Source organism: Periplaneta americana, chromosome 5 (assembly GCF_040183065.1).
Source record: "Periplaneta americana isolate PAMFEO1 chromosome 5, P.americana_PAMFEO1_priV1, whole genome shotgun sequence".
Lineage (NCBI taxonomy): Eukaryota > Metazoa > Arthropoda > Insecta > Blattodea > Blattidae > Periplaneta > Periplaneta americana.
In genome coordinates this window covers 97,824,879-97,848,618 of record NC_091121.1, presented here as the reverse complement: position 1 = coordinate 97,848,618, position 23,740 = coordinate 97,824,879, and the positions used below count along the sequence as shown (strand labels likewise).

The 23,740-nt window shown below is 34.7% G+C and overlaps 1 protein-coding gene across 3 annotated transcripts; it reads right to left on the bottom strand.

The window, feature by feature from the left end:
• Window positions 1-2,517: 2,517 nt before the first annotated feature.
• LOC138700034 (sorting nexin-24-like) lies at window positions 2,518-22,803 on the bottom strand. Of its 3 annotated transcripts, XM_069826329.1 has the most exons (4): window positions 22,618-22,803; window positions 22,389-22,501; window positions 21,784-21,965; window positions 4,446-4,743 (listed from the first exon to the last, which is right to left on the bottom strand). In XM_069826329.1, coding segments are annotated over exons 1-4 (450 nt in total). In that variant the 5' UTR covers window positions 22,619-22,803; the 3' UTR covers window positions 4,446-4,589. The 3 variants fall into 3 exon arrangements, with proteins under 3 accessions (XP_069682428.1, XP_069682430.1, XP_069682429.1); XM_069826328.1 differs by having other exon boundaries at window positions 22,389-22,803; XM_069826327.1 differs by lacking the exons at window positions 21,784-21,965; window positions 22,389-22,501; window positions 22,618-22,803 and adding an exon at window positions 14,007-14,145 and having other exon boundaries at window positions 2,518-4,743.
• Window positions 22,804-23,740: the final 937 nt, after the last annotated feature.

Below are 23,740 nucleotides of genomic sequence, written 5' to 3'. Positions count from 1 at the left end.
ATAATTTTCATTGTAAATGGATGTTTTTCAATAAATAAACATCACATCAATGTCTTCAACTGCAGTTCATTTACATGTGTGAACAGCGCAATAGAGCTTTACATTTCTAATGACCAAGAGTCATCCCATTCTTCTGACTGCGAACTGTACATTAGTCTAAAAATGGGACAAACATTTGTAACCTCTAAAATAACAGTATTCACACGGAATAATGCATGCTAAAGTAATATGTGATGAGCTAATAAGCTAAGAGAACCACGTACTCCTATTGTATTGTATTTGGACCTTTTACCTTGAATGCACCAGTTTCTCGAAGTTGTCAAACTAAAGAACTGACTGCATGATAGTCAGGACATTGTCTGAGAGAAAATAATCTCCTGTAAACACATTGAGCCCATCACCCACATGACTGAGCTCTGCCATACACGAGATGCATGTCAGCCTTCTCTACCAAATTATATCACTCCATGCCAACAATGCTGTACCAGGTACAACAAACACAAATGTTTGAGTGGCCCATACAGTGGTTCAGGCAGATAGGAAAAATGTAGCAATGTCATGTAGTGAACTTGTAAGTGTGGTTGTTGAACCCAAGGGAGTGCCTAATCTCACTTTGACACTGTAGACCCTTGGAAAAGTGATGTCGGACAAAGGGACCTTTGTCATACACTAACTTTTGGTCTCTTCTCCCACATTGACTTTATGGGCAATCATTTTCTGAACATTCTGTATATATACTTACATGTCATATTAAAAATACTGTGACTTTGTTAAAAGTGCATTCCTACCTTGACTCTTAACTATAAACTTCTGTTCTATCAAATCACTGAAATCATCTGCTATGTTTATGTGTTTTTAATATAGTTTTCTAAAATAATCGAAATATAAAAGTTCAGCGTCAAATACACCACCCATACTGGATACTTCTAATAAGGGAACATCACTCAATGTTAAAAAAAGTTCCAAACAATATATACACCATTCGAAAGGGCATCCTGAAATATGATGAACTGTCTAATATTACTTTCTGCAATGCATACATGAACCAACTAAAGAGAGTTAAAGAGACGGAGGTGGGGGACTCCACCATCCAATTGGAGTCTACAGTATTAAGTTTGACCTGGTGGGCATGAGGATTGAATGCATATGTTGTGTTGTCTCCAGCAGCATAGGGAGCGAATGGCGATGGCAAGCAGTGTTGATGACACTCACTTTCTTCCATATGAAATTCACATGTACAAATTGCCCTTCTAATACAATGGCCAGTGTTGTTCTTAAATGTTTCGTTCATGCTAATTAAACCTGTCAAATTCCAACCATATTTATGAATGAAACAAAAGCACAGAGAACATTCTTGTTTGTAGATCAGTGACATGCGTTTGAGAATAGTGTTATATTGTTGCAAGTTCATATCAATGTTGACACTACAAAATCACATATATGTCGGTTCATTCTTCTGAACATTCGAAAAAAATGCCTGTCTAATGGTTGCAGTTCGGAGGTGGGTTTTGCACGAATATGCATTCTTAATCTTTTCAGGTTCAAAATTATTAGATGACAATATTTCACGTACTAAATTCTTATCTCTGTGAGGACCCAGGATTCAAGTAACAAGCAGTTCGACTTATTAATGTGAGGCAAAAGTGCCAATCAATAAATGCATTGAAAAGTTCTCCTGTCATTTTTTCAGATTTCGACCATCGCACAATTAAATTATCAGCTTTGAACATACCCTACTGGACATCTTGGCTTGGTGATGTTGATTCCAGGAGCACTATAAAGAGACAGGGATGAAGACATGTTTGATTTGATGTTTGTTTCTAGAATTTCATATGCATTCATTGTAATGTGTTTAAAATTCCCCCTCCCCTCTCCGATCACTCACTCACTCACGCACTCACAATATAATAGCAGTAGGCTATGTAAAATTAACTGTTTTAATATGTCCCAGAATTATATTTCCAAAAATTATGTATAAATTGTTTAGACCTTTGCTTAACATAGACTTGCTTCCTTATTTTTTTTAATGTATGTAATCTCTTCTTTTTACGTTTAGGAAGTGCACTGCTTGCTGTCACAGCTCGCTCCCTTCACTGCTTCAGACAACACAACATACGTATTCAATCCTCGTGACCACCAGGTCAAACATAATAGATTCCCATTGGATGGCGGAGATTCCCACTCCCACCTCTTTAACTCTCTCTAGCTCGTTCATATGTGCATTGCAGAATGTAATATTAAAGATTTCAACATATTTCAAGATGCTCTTTCGAATGGTGTGTAAATTGTTTGGAAGTTGTCTTAACATTGAGTGATGTTCCCTTGTAAGCTAACAAAGTGTTAAATGATTTAACCACGTGAAATTGGGAAGTTAAATTAACATGGGTTTTAACAGACTTTTAGTATTAACAGTAGTTGAAGAAATGTTTCACTGTTAAGTTTACAGTTAAAATGGAATATAATTTAAGAAAGGTTGAAGAAACTGGGCCTAAACAGAGTTAAAGAAAATAGCACATACCAAGTTTCATCAATATGTATTTCAGTCGAAGAGGAAGACAAATTTTTCATACAAATATTTTTAAATGTATAAGTCCTGGAAGGTCCAGCAACAAAAGTAGAGAAACTTTCTAAAAACTAATTACATTAATTAAATGCAATACTTTCAAATAATAATTAAAAATCACACTTAGTATTCACTTATTTACAACACATACATTCTTTTCAAAATCGCTAAAATGTCATCTTGTGAAATTGTATTTTATTTTAAGTCAATATACAGTAGAGCATCGATTATCCGAAACAATTGGGGGGGGGGGGGTGTTCGGATAACTGATTTTTCAGATAACCAATCATTTACGAAAACAAATGGTATCGGTGTCATAGGAGCATTATGAAACAAAGAAACACTGATATTAAACACAAAACTGTACATATATATTTTGTATCACACATCTTACAAATAAAACAGAGAGCTGACTAGCCTAGTATGACAAGTTCAAAATAGCCAATAAAGTAGGGCTACAGTTTAGGAAAAGAAGTCCAATTTTTTTTTTGCTTCAGAGCTGAAACCCGGTTTTTTGCAGCCAAATCTCGCAAACAGCGCTAGCAGAACTTCTACACGGCACGCGCAAATTTAAATTTGCTGAATGGAACACTTTCGGTTAACCGATGTTTCGATTGATTGGTATTTGGATAATTGATGCTCTACTGTAGTAATACAGTAAGACAATACAAAATACAGCTAGTTCTAGTGAACAGTAATACCGTTTTCTACATGCATCATGCTGTTCATTATTGTCTGCCTTCTCTCTATATAAATAGCTTTTAGAATTAAAAAGGAACTGAGTGACAGTAAACCAACAACTAGGAGGAATACAGAGTTCCAACCGTACATGTCTGACATGAATCCAATCAATGGCCCTTGAATTACAGCACCCATGCTGCCAAAGCCATTTATAAGGCCAGCAACTGCAGCACCAACATTACTACCGTCTTTCTCACCTATCTTTACTGCTACTGAGCCGCCTAGAAGAGCATCTAATCCACATACACAAAAACCACCTATACTAAGCATAATTGAATTGTAGGTCATTCCCCAGGATGCAGTAAAATTAAAAAGTAAGAATCCAGCTGTTCCAGCAACTGTTGCAAATAAAGTGAGTACAAGAGAGTTATACCGATCAGCTGCCATTCCTAAGAATATACTACCAGCTATGCCACCCACATCAAACAGAGATACTAGTAAACCAGTATTAGCAGCAGAATATTCCAATTCCTTCATTAAATAAACAGGAAACCAAAGGTATATAAAATAGCGCACTACCTTGTTACACAACATAGCCACTGCCAACTCTAACACCATAGGCAAACGCCACAATGCAAAGAACGAGTTCTTTTCCTTGTTGGATGTGACAGTCTTATCTTCTATTGGCTCTTTTCCTGGGATGACAATGTGATAGTCCTTCGGCATTTTTAGTATTAGCCATGCTACTATAGCCAAAATCAATACAACAACAGACAATGGACAGTGTACAAAACGCCAACCATATTCACTATATAAATATGCTGCCAAACCTGATGCAATAATGCTTCCACCAAATGCTGCTGTATTTATAAATCCAAACACAGAGTTAAGTTGAAGATCAGAAAACCATGCTGATATACATTTACAGCAAGCCGGCCACACTGGACCCTGAGCAGCACCATTAATAAATATTAACACTAAAAGAACTCCAAAATTGTTCCATGATCCAAAAGAAAACATACTGAGTCCAGCAATTCCTAAGCAAATAGTTACAGTGCGCCGAGGTCCCATGCGGTCGGCAGCCGTTCCTAATACCATCTGTGCTACAGAATATGGCAGCAACATTGCTGTGTCAAGCCAACCAAGTTGAATCTGACTAAACCCTAGCTCTTCTTTCATTCCGACCTTTATTGCTCCAAGTGGTTTTCGGACTAGGTAAGTTGATGCATATAGCACCCACACACATATGAAAATGAAGGCTTGAAGAACTCTTAAACGAGCCATTTTGAAAAGTTTCTTGCAAATGACTTCTTGTAAACAACACTTTCAGATCAGCAATCACCAATCACTGAGTATTTCCATACAGTCCCATTAAAACTCCTTGAGTCACCACATCTGGTAAATGGTTATTTTCTTTTGCTTGTATGTAAGGGTCCTTTTTGTAATTATATATTGGCTGATGGTCCATAACTTTACTTTCAGCAGCAAAATCCATACATCTGTGAAGAAAATTATATAACAGTTACATTAATATAGATGTTCTTATCATAATGCTTGCTAAAATAGAAAAATAAAAAAATTATACTGTTAGTCTTGTATATAAATGAACCACAATGTCATAATACTCATAACTAGAGCTAGGATTCTTAGGTAACAGAAACTCGTAATCGTATTTTGGACAAGGTCACCTGAGCATATATTTTAAACTTTATTTCACATAAAAACACATATTTTGAAATTTTTAAATGTAAATACACATTTTCAAATATTCACATAAAAATTAAGTTTTCATGAAATAATTTTCGACAAAAGCCCCATTTAAGATTAATCATCCACTCGAATATTCAGTGCAGTTGCTTAGATGTGCCAGCTGGCAACTGTTTCTCGGAATTGCCTATCTGTGAACCTGTGGAACTGCAGTCTGCTTTCTCACCATAAGTGATAAGAGCTGTCACCACTAAAAATTGTACTGTAACTAACGCACATAAACAATGATGTATCATTTAGGAGTGCCTTCAAAGTTATCATAATGCTTATTCAAGAAGTAATTACAATTTTATAAACATCAGCTGTCTCTGTTTTCGTTTCCTATGTCTCTAGAGAGTGCATGTTGTTTCTCAATGACCATGTCTCATCATAAATCTTACCATAAATATTTCAGAAGTACCTATTCTGTTCTTTCAAAATTGGAGGGATTCTTCTGTCAGAAACAGTTCAGCATGTTCGTGATGTCGAGAAAAAACTTAAGTCTTTGTGGATCTGCAGCATATGTATTACAAGAAAAATACAGAAATGTGTTTGAAAAAAATAGTAGGTTTCACAATTTGTGTAAGATTTTGTGTGTGTTGGACGGCCAGCAAGAAAAGAATATTGGATATTGATGTGAGTGTGAGTGTGAGTGTCATGCCTTATTATAAATTATCAGGCTGACTTCTTGTGATGTGAAGCACTCTTTTTCCTAGTACAAGGCAGTGTTCCACAATAATCATCAGTCATTTGCGATGGAGAGCATAATTTATACAGATGAGTTTTTTTACTTGGTTATTTAACGAAGCTGTATCAACTATGAGGTTATTTAGTGTCGATGGGATTGGTGATCGCGGGATGGTATTTGGCGAGATGAGGCCGAGGATTCGTCATAGATTACCTGACATTTGCCTTACGGTTGGGGAAAACCTCGGAAAAAACCCAACCACGTAATCAGCCCAAGCAGAAATCGAACCTGCGCCCGAACGCAACTCCGAATCGGTAGGCAAGTGCCTTAGCCGACAGAGCTACGCCGGTTGCTTATACTGATGAGTACTGCATATTGTTTATAGTCATATAAAATAATTGAAACAATTAATATTTTTCCTATTTTGTCACATATTTTCCCGATTTTAACACATAAAAAATATAAATTTTCCTGATTTTTGGCACATAAAAATCCGAGATCTACTCACAACAGATTATGACGCTCTTTTTCAGCAACACACAACATATTGTCAATGTACAATTTTATTACATTTTTTAATATTGTGTTACAATAATATCCTTACAATTGGAACATTAAAACTGGTATATCAGCAATATCCAGTTAAATAAACTAGAACAGAGAGATTTTCATTGCACTGACAGATATCCTCGTTACTTACTTCAATTCCCTCGAATTCATTATGTGCTAAGGAAGAGGTACTGTGTCTTCATTTATTTCCTGGATCTGTGCAATTTCACTATCCCCAAACTACACTGATTTTATTTTCATTACACAACTTTTAACACTATATCACTTTGGAAAACATATTATGTGTCTTTCACGTGTTAAATTTTATGTTATCTTGTTAACATGTTTCAGCCTGCTATTGACCATCATCAGAACTGGTTGTTGCTGGTCTTGGTGCATAATAGACAACTTAATACGAAAGACAAAACATAATCACAAAAAATATAATACAACACAAACACAAGAACACAAAAAATACATTACACTAACATACCAAAACAAAACACACACAAGATTGCAACTTATTCAAGAAATTAAATTACAACATCGCATACAGAAATAATACTATACAAAAACATCTCAACACACAAACAACACAAACAAATACAACCACACAGGCGTATACAAATTCAAATGTAACACCTGCAACAACTTCTACATAGGACAGACAGGCAGATCATTTCAAACACGTTACAAAGAACATATCACAGCCATAACAAAATTACAAAACACTTCCACATATGCAGAACACATCACAAATGCTAACCACACATACAGAGACATCAACACAGACACGGAAATTCTACACATCCAACCAAAAAGCCAGAAACTAAACACACTAGAACAATACGAAATATAAAAACACACAAAAATACATCCAAATGAAATCCTCAACACACACACTCTTTGACTCCGCATTACACTACACAAACACACCCCCACAGGAAACAAAACAAAAGGCACCAAGTCCAGCAACAACCAGTTCTGATGATGGCCAATAGCAGGCCGAAATATGTTAGCAAGGTAACATAAAATTTAACACGTGAAAGAGACATAATATGTTTTCCGAAGTAATACATTGTATTGACCTCCAGCTAGTTGCCTATTCTGGACAAACCTACCCTCAAAGTACAACCATTTCACATTTTCCTCCTGGCAAGCTGAAAATTGAGTTTATTAAGACAATAGTTAATTACTTTTACAAGACCATCAGTTGTTAACAGATATTGTCTCATTTGTGAGCCCATTCTTTATGTGTAGACTTTTCCACATATGCAACCAATTACAGAGTCTTTTCAAGTATTGCACACTATCATCATTTTGACAAATAAGTGGTAACATAAGGATAGCGGTACTATTGAGCCTCTTACCATTATCTGTGGTCTTAACATTTGCAACACTCCACCAGTTTAAGATTATATCTTCATAAACTTTGCAGTCCCTGAGTAGTAATGAACTACTGTCTTAATGAAATGTTATTTTTAATCCCTGAAAGGCATTTTTATCAAATACACAATGCACTAGTTTGACATTCTGCCTTTCAAAAGAGGCTGAACTTAGTGCTTTTACACTTAAACCGTAGCTATATTTTAGTAACTAATCTTCTTTTAATTTGCACAACTTTCTGACAGTGTCGAAGGAAGCTGTATATACACGGTGGTCATCCTGGCAATGGAAATTAAGAAAATGCAAACTTCCGTTTTTTACTGGTTCAGCACTAAGTTCATACTTCAAAAGAAATGTTGAAGAAAGAATCATTGTGTTTCTGATTACACTGTGTAACATGAAATTTGTGCTTTTTATAAAAATATGTGTATTCAAAGTATTTTGTGGTCGCAGAAACAAATCTGCAGTTAGTTTTTGTCCAGCACGTACTGTTTCTCCAAAATAAAAAGTTATTTCATGTTAGTGAAATGCTGCACTACTTTCACCTTATGGATGCAACATGTCACTGAAAGTACAGTTTCTCGACAGCCACCTGGACTTCTCTCCAGAAAAAAAAAAAAAAATTGGTGCTGTAAGCGATGAACAAGGGGAGAGTTTTCATAAAGAAATATCTACCTTCGAAAAGCACTTCAGTGGAAGGTGGAATTCGAGTATGCTGGCTGAATATTGCTGGTCACTCATCAGAGAGATTGCAGAAGCTGTTTACAAACGTAAAAAATCAAAAAAAGACATTTTAATTTGTGAATTTTGGCCAAACAAAGGTTGCTTTATGTGCTAGTGAAACAAATTTGTGTAAATAAATGAAGTGTGTGTACCATAGTAATGGTATGTATTAGAAAATTTTGGTTTTCAGAAATGAATTCAGCACATCTCATTTAGTTAAAATTACACAGTTTCATCTAAAGGACAGAAACAAAGTTTAAATTTGTTGTTCAGTGTTATTTATCAGTAGACCGCAGAACTTCATGCAATTGCATGTTTTTAATGATTTGGAATATTGAAAACGTGAAAGTGGATCTTTGCCGATCATGGTTTTTACATTAAAATGAAGTCAACTTTATTTTGCATATTTAAATCCATATATTAACATCTTTCCCCGTTTTGGTCGATTTATTGTCTAATCTGAAAATTTCTCTCTGATAAAAATAAGAATAATTTCCAAGAAATATAAAAATTATGTCAGAAATAAAATTATTGGATTACTATTAAGGATATGAAATTGTTGCAGTGACAATGGATACTTGTCCCTAGTGCAGAAGTTGGGTCACTTTCCACTTTTAACATGAGGCTAGCTGGTGCTGGCATAAATGTAATTTTTCACTAATCAGGGCAAAAATATGTTGCCTAGATGTCATTCAGACTTTTACCACCTTTTACTCTGGTTTTGTATAGCCAAAAATTAATGTACAGTATTTAGACACCTACGGCAATAAAGTCACGTATTGTTGAGGTCATGAAACTGCAGTGAAAACAATGCTGCTAGTGCACTCTGATTTCATAGAAACAAAACTGAATATATTTAAACATCTGCGACAATGAAGTCTCATGCAGTGTAAAATTTCATTTCAACAAGTTTTGCTGTACAATCAAGCAAAGAACCAGTAGGCCTACAGGATGGCTCTACTTACAGTTTAACTGCTGACCTGCCAAAAGAAAAAAGTAGCAGAAAATATTTACTGAAGAAATGGATTTCTGAATACAAAGGTTTTTCTACTGATGGAAAAATAGTCTTCTGTGCAACATGGGATCTTAACACTTATTAATTTAAATTATTTTCATTTATATCATATTATTAAACTCTAAAATAAATATTTTACTGTATATATTTAAATTTTTAGCGCATATTTCAACAGTTTAAAAATTGCATAGTTGCATGCATATTTTCAGCTTTTTAGTGCATAAAGTTCCGTAGTCTATTTATCAGTGTGCAAAATTCACAAGATACAATTAACTTATTATGAAAAAAAAAAACAGAATCTGCTTAAACTGAAGAAAGTAGTATGTTTTGGGCAGGAAAATCAACAATTAATTTTAATACAAAGGATATAATCTGGAATGGACAAAATTAACCACACATCTTGCACAAGTATACATAGGAAAAATCTTGAAAGTATTTCATACTATAAGTTTACAACAAATACCAGTAACGAAAGTTACCAGATTCACTTGATGTATCCGTGTAATACTTACTGCAATTTAAGTTAAAACAAATATTTAATTAAAATATAATTTAAGAAATACTGTTACACAGAGTATAAAGAATATCAATTTACAGGAGCAATATTCGATGGTTCAACACATGCTGTTGCACTGTTACGAAGACTATTTTATAGCAATACTGTTTACGTCATATCGATTTTATCTGAAAGCTTGAACTATATGCCAAGTTTAACATACGAGTTTGAGAATGTCCATTATGCCAGATACCTTCCAATGAAGTTTATCAAATTCTATACAAGGTCCTTGACTTTAAAGCTATTAATTTATTATATGGCATACTTGCAATTTAGATATATATGAATAGCTTTTAAGATTAGATTTATTTTCACTATTTATGATTATGGATTCCAAAATCTATACATGACGCAAACAGAATTTAAGAAGTTGCTCAGAAACACGAAACATTTCAATGTGGTTCAAAGTAACTTCTTGATAAAATATGACAGAGACCACGTGAATATAAGAACTCCAGGTTCAAAAACTGCAAAAAAAAAATAGTTAACTAAAAATGGGTAGGAGGAGGAGATGAAAGTGGAGGCAGAGACAGTGTGGTAGTTACTATGTGAATTGCTATGGCAGCAGAAGACAGTTCTTTAACAACTCTTAAATTACAGAAGTTATTCAGCACAAGACATTACTGTAATACAATAGCAATGTGGAAGAAACTCAAGCATTTAATACTTTATCTACTAAAATTTCATTCGATCTACCTGCATTCAAACAATTGTCCCTACGGTAAGAAGCTGTCAAAAAATGAAGACATCAGGAATCAAGCACATACCAGTGAGTGGAGTATAACAGGAAGTTAATAGAAATTTTACTGTACAGTAATAACTGTAAAAACTAAATGTAAATAAATACACGTAAAAATTAGCTGTAAATAATCTGGAAAACAGTAATAGTGATAGAAATGAATAATTTCAAAAGAAAAATTGTTTCAGTGCCGGATATCGATCCCGGCACCTCTGGTTGAACATACCAGCACTCTACCAACTGAGCTACCCAGGAACTCCACTTGACACCATCTCAATTTTTCCCTTTACATCCACACAACTCGCATGGGCTGACGAAATGCCAGAGACTCACATCGAGTGCTCATAATCTCTGTGTGACTTGGAATTGTGGTTTTCTGTTAATGTGCTGTTACAGTAATGTATATATTATGCAAATCTAGTTTTTCAGGTAAAGCTCCCTGTAAAGCAGATTTGAATAATTTCATGGGAAAAATTATTCCAGGGCCAGGTATCGATCCCGGGACCTCTGGTTGAATGTACCAGCACTCTACCAAATGAGCTACCCAGGAACTCCACTCGACACTGTCTCAATTATTCCCTTTATATCCACACAATTCGCATGGGCTGACGAAATGCCAGAGACCCACATCACATAGAGATTGTGTGCATTTGTATTTCCCGGGATCTCCTGTATTTGTCCCTAAATTCTAACAGACTCCTGGTCACCATATTATTCTTCTCTTTGAGCGTTTTTCTCCATTATTTTTGCAGGATATAAAATTTTGCCGTGAATGATGATTTGTATGATAAATTTTGTTGTTCAAGGCAGGCATTAAAATGTTCAGTCTTTTTAGAATAGAATACTTGCCAGAAATAGATTTTAGTGTTCACCTGCTTAAAATCAAACCATGTTAATGTTATACATTCGAAAAAACTGGCGAGTTATGTTCTAAATTTACCAACTAGTAACGCTCATACAAAGAGGATGTTTTATCTCATGAATAATACCTAATTCGGCAGATGTTCGAAACAGGAGCACAACACATCTAATCAAATCAGAGCTGCAAACTGTAGTCTAATTCAACTATTATGCGAGACAAAATCTGTCTCAAAATACTCTTAATTTAAACCTAGCTACCGAAGTGTAGAATAAAGTTGTTTTTTAGTAACTGAACCAAATAATTTGTCAATTTTCTATGTAAAAGTTTGTCGATTCCTTAGTCTCCCGCATTTTCTTCAAAAAAAGTTGGTAACCCTAACTGTGAGAGACAGAATTAAGAAATTGTTCTAGGCCTACAAGTATTTATCTGTGTTTAAATTGCGCTTATTATGTAAATTATAGCTGATAATTAATCACTGGTCAACAATGATTTTGTTAAATGTACAATTTCTGCTGTTTCTTATGTAATGGCATCTGCTGATTCCAAAAATGAAGTCAGAATTTTTCTACTACCCATCATTTTTTTTGTAATTTTAGAAAAATTGATTTATTTTTATTGCTATATACAGTTCTTAACATGCTAATGGAAAGAAAATATTTCAAATATTTTATTTTATTGCTGTAACAATTGACCTATAACTTTAGATCACTGTTGCCTGTGAAGTCAGAATTCATAAAAATGAATTTTATTCCTCATAAGACTGCGAGGGTTAGTATTAATTCTCAGTTGAGTTGGAACTAACAATCATGAAACCAGTTTCATAACCCATGTTTTCTTTGTCCTAATTTTAAGTGTGGTAAAAGTATCTTATAAAGTGAAACATACCTCGAAATGCTGTGTTACGTTTGTGGTTAATTAACTTTGAAAGCACATAGGTGAATTTTACTACACTAGTTAAAAGAGCTTACAAGTTCTTTTGATTGCAAAATAGACAAGGACAGGAACTAGGCCCCTGAAATCTGTTGTGTTCCATGTAATTCTATTAGCCTAACTGATTAGCTAAAAGGATCCCATCAGCCTTTTCCACTTCCAATGATATGTTGGGAACCTAACAATCATTCAACAGACTGTTACTTTCTAGGAACCAGAGATCAGAAGATTACAGAGAACTTGTCAGCGATGGGGTGTTATATCTCTCAAAATAAATTTTTGGATTTTAATATTAATTGTAATTGTATTCTAAATATTGTAGTTACAATTCTCTGGTAGAGGGGAAGAGAAGGCCTGATGGCCTTATCTCTACCAGATTAAATAAATAAATATATAAATAAATAAATAAACATTTTTTTCTTTCCTCAAAACCTTTGGGTAGTGAGTGGCGAACACAGGGAGCATTTTCATCAGGATTTTTCTGAAATTGAGCCCAAATATTCTGTCAGACTACTGCTGGATACTCAAAAGAGATGTTTCTCAAGCAAAGTATAGCCTAAAATCTACTTCACACACATTTTAGGTAAATAAATATGATTTTAGGTAACCTGTTACAAGGTATCAATACTAGGAAAGTCTGAAGTGCATTTCATATAATTACTCAAAAACCCTGGGTGATATAAACATTTTGAAAACAGATCTGAAATGAGCACGAAAAATGCAATGAGAATCACCCTTTCTTTATCTTTTAACAAAAAATATGTTTCATTTTGTTGACTGTGTTATCAATGTAAAACAAGAGACCAGTCAGTTTTAAGTCAACAATGTTTAAAAAGAAACTACATAAAATAATCAGAAATGTAACAGGACCACCATTAACGAATGATATACAAATTGTACAAAATTTTGATGACAATAAACTTACTTACATATATACATACATACATGCATGCATGCATACATACACATATTACTCATTGCACGAATGACTGCTGGTGGCCATTAGGCGAACTAAAGCATACACACTGTCTAGGATATGGATCATATCGCATGATGCAGCGCCAACGCCTCTCTTGAAATCGGCAGTCATTCATGCAATGATTATACATACATACATACATACATACATACATACATACATGCATGCATGCATACATACATACATGCATACATACATACATACATACATACATAAAATAATGTATATTTATAATTTTATATATTACACATACCGGTACATTTTAATTTGGAAAATATACAACGTAAAAGAAGTCTATAACTACTGTAACTCTATTCTAAAGTGAAAATTACACAATTTTCAGAACACTATGTAAAAACGCACAAAGGACTAATCATATAAGTCACTGCCTCGCATCTAATACATAAAACTGAACTGAAGACACTAAATATAGCCTATCATTTGGTAAGTCAAACTAAATTAATTTCCTCGGAAGGAATCAAGCATTTTTCAAATATAATTCTTATCAAATATTACAATATAATAAAAGAGTTACGTTGTGTATACTTTAAATGCGAAAAGATTCTGTTGCGAATTTGGAGTTACATACAGTATAGGTCTATGTCAGCATTCAGAGCTGTGCACTATGTCACACTACATCGCATCACCATTCACTTGAACAAACAATTCGACATTCTATGATCACTGCCTCGAATGAAATGAATCTACTACACTAGTTAATGAACACATCCTGCTCTTTATGTTAGTACTATCTTTCAGACTTTGAATCAAGGGTCATGCTATCACAAAGGATTGTTGAACTCTTGCACAGTTCATTTGTATGGAGGCATATACAGTTCAGGAGATGTAGTGGTAAGTGGGGGGGGGGGGGAAGAATTAATTAATGTTTTATAATTTCTGACATCATTCAATAAGCTGATAAAGACGAAACTGAATACTTTATATATTTACTAACTGATAAATAGGATGATAGAAATGAGGCGATCTAATATATGGAAAGTTTTGCATCACCACTTAAATTTTGAAGCTGTAATTAAGAAAAACCGGAAGAATAAAATTCTTTAATGACAATTTCTGCTTATACTCGTACAAACATTTTTTATTGGCATGTACAAATAAATGTGCATATTCATTCAATTGTGATAACACTGATTCCCTTATACAGAACTTTTAATCGTACCAATTCATAATAAAATGCATTCTATGAAAAAAATATTCTTGTTCCCATCATTTCATCCCATTAAATTGAGCTACTATTTTAGATTTAGTTTGCAGTTTATTAATCCCGCTTTCATTGTGGAAGAGGTCATTAATATTCTTAGTATTATTTATATTAATTAATATATTATTACTGTTCGAAGTAAGAGTAATGGAACGGAGAAAAATTCTCTCCGGCGCCGGGATTTGAACCTGGGTTTTCAGCTCTACGTGCTGATGCTTTATCCACTAAGCCACACCGGATACCACCCCGGCGCCGGACAGAATCGTCTCAGATTAAGCTAAGCTCCAACTCTTGGGTTCCCTCTAGTGGCCGCCCTCTGCACTACGTCATAGATGTCTATGAACGTAGGACCGAAGTCCACACATGTGCTGAGGTGCACGCATTATGAGTGACTAGTTGGCCGGGATCTGACGGAATAAGCGCCATCTTAAATCACAAAGTGATTTACGCATATCATATATATATATATATATATATTATTACTGTTGTTATTGTTATTACTACTACTACTACCACTACTACTATTATATTCAGCTTTTCAAACTTCAATCCATGAAAACGATTTTCCTTTCATAAAGAAATTGGTGCCAGTCTGTTTGGTATTTCACAGCATGCTCCTTCCCATGAAAAACTAAAGTCTGAGCAACTCTATGCTTTTATTACAAATGAATCGATGGAGCAAATGGAGCTGTCGTTTAGTCATTTAGTGGTACCATTAATATTTTATGTCCAATTAAAGGAATTACTTTCAAAACCATTATCGAAATATTAGATTTAAACACCAATGTAAGATACCAAAAAAAGCAAACCTTTATAAATGTTATTCATAATAATAAATCCATAACCTGCCAGTCGGAAATATGTTTACATAAATGAGTCTATTGTGAGTAATATCCCGCTCCCCCATTTTACACTATATTTAGCAGTGATCGTAAATTTAATGACATTAATAAAACTAATGAACTTCTGAAATATGCTCGATATGGAATAAAATAAATATATTATATGCTGGTTAACATGCAACATACCAGAAACATGAAAAGAAACACACATTTGCTCTATTTTCAAAAAAGGGAACAGAACTGATTGCAACAATTATAGAGGGATAAGCCTCCTTAAAACTGTGTACTGAAGATCCATTGGAAGGAATGGTGAATGGGAGAAGAGTTCGGGCAGAAGAAGATATCAAGTGATAGACGACATTTAGATAGGCCTATATGGATCACATGAGGAGACAAAGAGGAAGGCAGAAAATAGAAAAGACTGGAGAAAGCTAGGTTTGCAGTGAAAGACCTGCCCTTGGGCAGAACTCTAAATGAATGAAAAGTCTCTTTATGCAAAAATAATTGCAAGAAGAATAGGAGCAATTTTGGAAGCATTATTAAGCGAAGTACAACATGGTTTTAGGAAGTGAAGATCCTGCTCTGATTGTGTATTTATTTTAAAACAGGTCATTCAGAAACAAATAGAATTCAACTTGAAAACCCATATTCTATTCGTTATTTTAAAGCCTTTGATAAAGTTTTTATACATAAATTATGGATAGTTATGAAAGATAAAGGTTATCTAGACCAGGCATGCTCATAAGCAAATGGTAGGGGAAGTATTTGAAATATTTGGTGTCCTCAACCCCTTTTATATGCAGCAAAGCAACCGCTTACTACTTGAACGAGATGACGTAGCTATCAGTGGCGGAACTTTGGCTATAGGTTTAACATGCACAATTTTTCTTTTAAGGAACTTAAGTATAAATAACTTCAAGGCTACAAATAATAGTTTTAATCTTTCAAACTCAAACAGATGGTGTCCCAGTTAGATAACAAGGTAAGCCTACATAACGAAAATGAACTGTTTTTTTTTTCTCTTTCGTAATTAACTTTTTCAAACTGTATAAGTTAAATCTGTTTACAAAATAAATTAATCTTTCTGACACTCACTGAAACATGGACGCCACTTTTTCATATTTATAAGTTTGTTGATGTTAGGTTCATATGTTGATAAGGAAAGACAGAGAAGACAAACAAGATGACAATGTTTTCAATTTATCTTGTAGTTGGTTTTCAATATCTCCCCCCCCCCCCCATTTCTTTTACTCTCCTTGTGGCAATACATCGAGAGGGGCAAATTTATTTCGCTGCAACAATGAGACACTTCTTAACAAACTCGCCCTCAGACAACGGTTTCATATGTTTGGCAATTAACTCCGATATATGATAACTAGTTCTGGCAATGTTTTCTATCAGTACTGTATCAGAACAGATGTCAGCATTCTCAGATTTCAGCTCTTCTAGCTTCGCTGTCCTCGCTTCTCCTAAAGACTATTAGGCCCTATTATTATTATTATTATTATTATTATTATTATTATTATTATTATTATTATCGTATTACAAATACATTTATAGCGATTATCACCACCACTAAGTCATCAGTGTTCGATTTACGACCTAACATTAACAATAGCAGTAGCAAAAACAACAGTATTCCGAAGTATACTATCATAGCAAACTGATAAATTACAATAATATTAATAATGTTCAGAGATAATAAATTACTACGGATAACATGACTACACTTACCAGACAAAACATAACTTCAATAATCACGATCATGCAGTCTAAAATGCCTTTTAATGTTGAAACTGAAGAATGATTTAATTAGTGCCTTACATATTAGGCATCGGATCCCATACACTCCTTCCTGTACACAAAAATATTGCACTTCCCACTCATTATGGAAACTGTGCCAAGATCGACTTGCCATAATGAATCTGGCACTGAATGTTTATGATGTTCTCCTTCTGTTCGCTACAAACAACTGCATTGGCTGCACTGTGAAAGGGTAGGAGAAAAGGAGGGATGTTGTCTGTGACTCAATCGAGTCAACAGTGAGCATCCCTGATCCAGACATATAATAAAAGTTATACAGGGAATATATGACGATACAACTATATGCATGAGAAATTCGAATGGAAAAAGTGAAATAATAAATCAAGGAGTACATCCGGGATGTCCAGTACCTCTAATTCTTTTTAATATTTACACTGACGCTGCTACAAGTCAATGGCAGCTATAAGTCAATGGCAAAGACAATTCAGTATAAATTTTAGATTAAGACAAACAGTTTTAAATACAGTTTTATTTGCTGAAGCTTAAGCCATCCTCTCAACTTCGGAACATGATCTTCAACGAGCAGTGGTCCAGCTACAAGAAATTCTAGAACTTGGAAATTTCAATACAAAAATCTAAAATTATGGCCTTTTGAAGGCATACAACTAGTCAGATCCAAAATAGTAATAAATAATCACATAACAGAACAAGCGAGTTGTTTTAACTACTTGTGATATTTGGGAAAGAGAAAGATTTAGAAAATAAACTTGCAAAATTTCAGCAAATGCGTGAAACTATTGAATGCAATAAAACTAGAAGAAACACAGTGATGAGATTTTATAAGGTACTGGCAGTTCCACTTTTAACATATGGAAGTGAAAGCTACATACTAAATAGATCTGGTAAAAGAAGAATAGAAGCTGCAGAAATGCGATTCCAAAGACGAATATCAGAATTGAGAGACCACATCCGCAACATCATAGTCAGAGAAGAATTGAAAATATTTGACTTAGTTGACAAAATAACAAACAATAACTTACAATGGTAGGCTACCAGCATAGCCTACAGATCAGCTGGACTCAGGAAGACTGGCCAAACAAATATTACAATATAAACCTAGAGGATGACGTACTGTCAGCCATTCTATGGCTAAATGGGAGGATATGCTTTGAGTCAGAACAGGCTTTTTAGTCTAACCTTGAAGAAGAAGAAGAAGAAGAAGAAGAAGAAGAAGAAGAAGATTCGTGTTAGTGTCTCTTAATAGCTCTTAAACAATACCTGAAATAATACTCAGGCACGACCTATTCATTAGTGAAAGTATATGTATGAACTGGGAGTCCTATGGCTGATGGATTGAATCTGTTAATTGGGACACATTACTTTCCACCTGATAAAGAGCCAAAAATTCTAGGAACTATAAGTAGGCTATATTACATTTCTTAAAAATTATCTTGATACATGTATTAATAGAGTTTTTGTACTTCAATGACAGTTTTAATGCGCTGGTATGAACTGATTGTTTGTTATTCAGGAAACACTTACTGCTATTCTAAAATTAAGACTCATGAGTTGATGACATAGTTTCATAATTTTCTTATCTTAGACTTCGACAGCAAAATGCCATGGTTGACAACAAAAGATCACTTGACTTAATGTTTACAATTATTGTAACAGGCACTGATGTTAGCCTGGTCTTCCATTCATTGGTTTCACAAGATATGTACCATCCATCTTTGTTAATTTTGCCAAAAGTCATACAAGGGCTGTTTTTTTTTCCAACTCCGATCGTGCCAGTAAACAGTCAATCAAGTGGTAGGAGGTGGGGATGCACGGAGGATGACTGCATATCTCCCCCATTATAACCTCTGCCACTTCCAACGCCATTACGCCATTTTGAGCTGAACTGCAGGCATGTAAACATGGCTGCTACAATTGATCCTCCCACCAAGTGAGAATTGCATAGTGTAATTCGGTTTCTTCAAGCACAAGGGAATAATGCAGTGGAAATTCATTGAAGAATGAGCAGAGTATATGGTGAAAACTTTGTGAGTGATGTGCTGTGCGTGAATAGTGTAGGATATTTAAAGAAGGCCAAACTGATGTCCATGATGAAGGGGGGACAAGGACGTAAGTCTATTGCAACAGAAAACACTGTTCAACGAGTTGACCAAGTGGTTCGAGAAAAACGGAGGTTTACCATAAATGAGTTGCGTGTGGAATTTCCTGAAGTTTCAAGATCATCTGTTTACACGATCGTAACAGAACACCTACACTGCAAAAAACTGTACGCTCGATAGGTTCCAATGATGCTGTGTGATGACTACAAAGGTTGCCGAATGGCATCAGCGCTGACATTCCTCACCCATTATGGGACTAAAGGTGAAGATTTTTTAAATCAACTGTGACTGGAAATGAGACCTGAATTCAATATGTCATCCACGAAACAAAACAACAGTCACAACAATGAAAGCACTCAAACTCGCCAAACAAATCGAAAAAGATCAAACAAACCTTCAACAACAGGAAGGTTATGGTTACTGTGTTTTGGGACCAAAAAGATGTGTTGCTTGTTGAGTTTATGGAACCGGGAACTATGATCAATGCAGCTGTGTATTGTCAGACTTTACAACAACTGTGGAGAGCCATTCAAAACAAAAGAAAAGACATGCTGCTTCTGGAGTTCTTCTGATTCATGACAACGCCCGCCTTCACAATGATGCTGTAACTCAACAGTTTCTTCAGCAATTTCGATGGGAAGTGTTTGAACGCCCAGCGTATAGCCTCAACTTAGTGCCGAGTGACTTCCACCTCTTCCCTGAACAGAAAAAGTGGCTAGGAAGACAGAGGTTCCAGACTAATGAGGAGCTTCAAAACAACGTTAAGGTCTATCTCAACTCACTGGCGGCACCATTCTATGAAGAGAGGATTGGAAAGCTCGTCCACAGATATGACAAATGCCTCAATCTTCGCTGTGATTATGTCGAAAAGTAACCATGTTTGTACATAATGCTTATTCATGTCAATTTATTTGGGTCACTCCACTGTCACTCACATTACAATGTAACAACTGTCATTACACATTCTTAATTATACAGTTCCTGATTTTAATTGTATATTTTCATTTGATAAAGTATTTCATTGTTCAGTAGAAAGTCATAATTTATTAAAAAGGAAAAAAGTGTTAACTGTACTGTCACATTACAAGACAAGGAAGGCTACAGTACGGATACACAATAACAGCAAACTTTGCTCGGGCACACTTTCATACAGGGTCAGTGGCATTTCCTCTAAGGTTAGAGCTCAGTTTAGGTGTGTGTGTATTAATCGAAAATTAGGGGCTAGAAAATATTGAGAATAGGACGCATGTTTATGGCATTTTTTCGATTAATACACACACACCTAAACTGGGCTCTAACCTTAGAGGAAATGCCACTGCCTCTGTACGGAAGCGCGCCCAATAAAATTCATGCAGGATATGTTTAAATTATGAAAAATCTGCCGTATTTGTGTCACTCACATTTTACAATTCTCTGTCACTCACATTACTTGGTCAGAATTAGGGTTACTTAGTAGAAAAATTATTTTGAAGTACAATTTATGCTAAGAAGATATCGAAATATACATCACTAAGCTTAACACATTATAAAATGAAACGCAATGAAAAAAATCATACAATTTCTAGTACCGATATTTAAAAATATATATAATGCCCGTCTTATATAAAGTTACCAATTATATTACACAACTCAGAGCTTTAGAGAAGCGAAATATTAAAAGAGTTTATTTATAACATGATACAAGATAATCAATCAATCTTCTTAATGTATCCAGCTGTTTGCTGACAACATAAAGTCCACTATATAATACAAGATAAGAAAATCACTGAAATTCACATGCAAAAAAAACAGCAATTCATGATCATATCTTGAAGCTACATTTCATAAGGAAAACAGTTTCCCACCAAAATATCCTTGTAAATAGAAAGTAGACTATACGGTGTAGGCAATGGTTACAATAACATTTCCATCTCGTTTCATAATTTTAAAATTTTGATGAAATGTCCCATTCCTCATGGAATGACCCATTTAGGACTCACTTGACAGTAGCCTACTTTGAACTTATCTTTTTGTCTAACAGTACCCTTCATAAGTTCATGTTAGCTGATTTTAAAATAAAATAGGTCTATTTGCAAACATTTATACAAATCAAAACAATAATTTCAACATTAATTTATGAAGTAAACATCAGTTAGAAAAACTGATTTTTACATTATTAGTTAAAATACGAGACTTTTGCGCGTCTCGACAAAAATTACGGGGACGCCGGGCACCTAGACCAAAAAAGGGACTGCCCTATTTTATATGGGACGTATGGTGAGCTTATCTATTGCAATATGTTATTGGTAGGTGTGAGTTAACTGTCAGTGTGACAGAGTAGCAAAAAGTAATGGTAAACGTAGTAAAACTTAAGGAAACATAAAATGGATCTAACATTCAAATACTCGTAAATAAAACTTTCATTTATAGCTAAGTACTTACTCAAGTCCACTCCTCAATTTCTTCACACCAAGAAAAGCAAGTACTTGTGCTCGACTTGGTCCAAATCTCAGCATTGCTTGCAAATACTGTTCTAGGCTCTGTCTTCTCCTTTCCAGAACTTTAGGTTGAGAACTACGTACTCTTTTTGGTGGAAATAAAGGGGTACTGTAGCATTTTCTCAGCTGGTAACGAGAAGATGACATAAGTGGCATTAGAATATCTGGTACACCGAATATCTGATAACCTAAGGTACAACGAAACTTTTAAACTTAAACAGGCCTAATATTAAAACAAAGAATATGATCTAGTACTACTAAGAGGAATGTAATAACTTTCACAAACTTATATAACAAAAACAAAACATTGTTTCTTCACCTGGAAGAAACTCACTTATTTCTAACACGCAAGACTGAGATGAAGATTATCCATGCATGAGTCATTTGGTTCTAGCGTGGTCCACGTCATATGGTAGGCTGTGTAATAACTTTCATCAGTTACTTATTAATGCCGACTTTGATAAGATTGAGTCTAATAACGTCATACATTTTTATGACTCATACATATAATCGTTTTCTAAACATTATCTCTATTTGTTACCACCGTACCTCTCTGTGTAAGCAGTGGAATGCACTGTATCTCTTTTCAACTCGGTGATGTTTACCTCCATCCAATACTTCCACAACGTAAACATAATGAGGTTTCCCTGGTGCCTCGTCCACTAAACGATATCGAGGTATAAATATTTGCGTCATGACAATGTTTCTTAAAATCTATACCTACAGTATGCATGATGACAGAGCTACATAAAAAAACATTCTAAATTAAATCAATTACTTCATTCTTTATGCTAAAACTGGTCACGCCATTTCGTTCATTCTTAACATAACCGAGGAAATTCAATATGTTTATATATTATAATATCTCACACAAATTGGTACGTATTCCAATTCCATGCACGCCTTTCACTTAACCCCATTTGTCCCATTTTCCGCCGTGCGCGTAGTCTAGTGTCCGTAACTTCAACAAAACAAGTCAGTGAACTATGCTACATGGAGTGTATTATCCTACTTTGTTGTTCTGTGAAATGTATTTATGTAGTACATACAGAAAATATAATGTCCTAAATAGATATCTATTATGATTTTACCCATTCTTTTAACACAAAAATACGTCCGTTGGAAACTGACTTGATATAGCCTACAGTCATGTGCAAATTAATATGAACAAAGATATTTTATTTTTTGAAATTATTTTACAAAATGACAATATTACTTTTTATTGATCAATGTTTTTAGTATTTAATGTGCTCATCCTTAGTATTAATTACTATTTTCAATCGTCTGGGCAGTCAATTAGTTTCTTACATATTTCACTTATTTCTGGGTCAAGAAATCACCTTTTATCACAGCACAAATCATGTTTTCTATGGCGATGCAGTCAATTTTCTTAATCCGTTCTTCACAATCTCCCAAAGATTCTCTATAGGGTTGAGATCCGGTGAATTTCTAGGCCAGTCCAAACACTGAAAACCATTTTTCGCCATGAATTCTCTTATGACAAGGGGCAAAGTCTTGCTGGAAAACAGGCTTTTCTATGTTCAGTTCTGGGGCAGCTCGTCTCTCAAATTGGGATGTACTTGTTGCTGTTCATCATTCCATCATTAGGAATCAAACATTTAGTGCCTCTAAATATAAAATAGTTCCAAAACATCATCTTTTGTGGAAACTTCACTGTCTGTTTGATGTGCTTCGGCTTGAGTTTGTCTTCACCGCTTCTCTTTACATGTGAGACATTCAAAATGACTTTCATCAGAAAATAGGACACTTCTTCACTCTTTTTGTGTCCAATTCTGATATTTTCTAGTCCATGCCAATCTCTTTTTATTCATAGGATATGTTAACGGCTGTTTTCTGACCGGTCTTCGAGCATTCCTTCCAGGTTCTAGAAGCAATGTTGA

Bases quoted from the DNA above. Each gene is read 5' to 3' on its own strand.
- LOC138700034 (XM_069826327.1), bottom strand. From the start codon at position 4,528: ATGGCTCGTTTAAGAGTTCTTCAAGCCTTCATTTTCATATGTGTGTGG.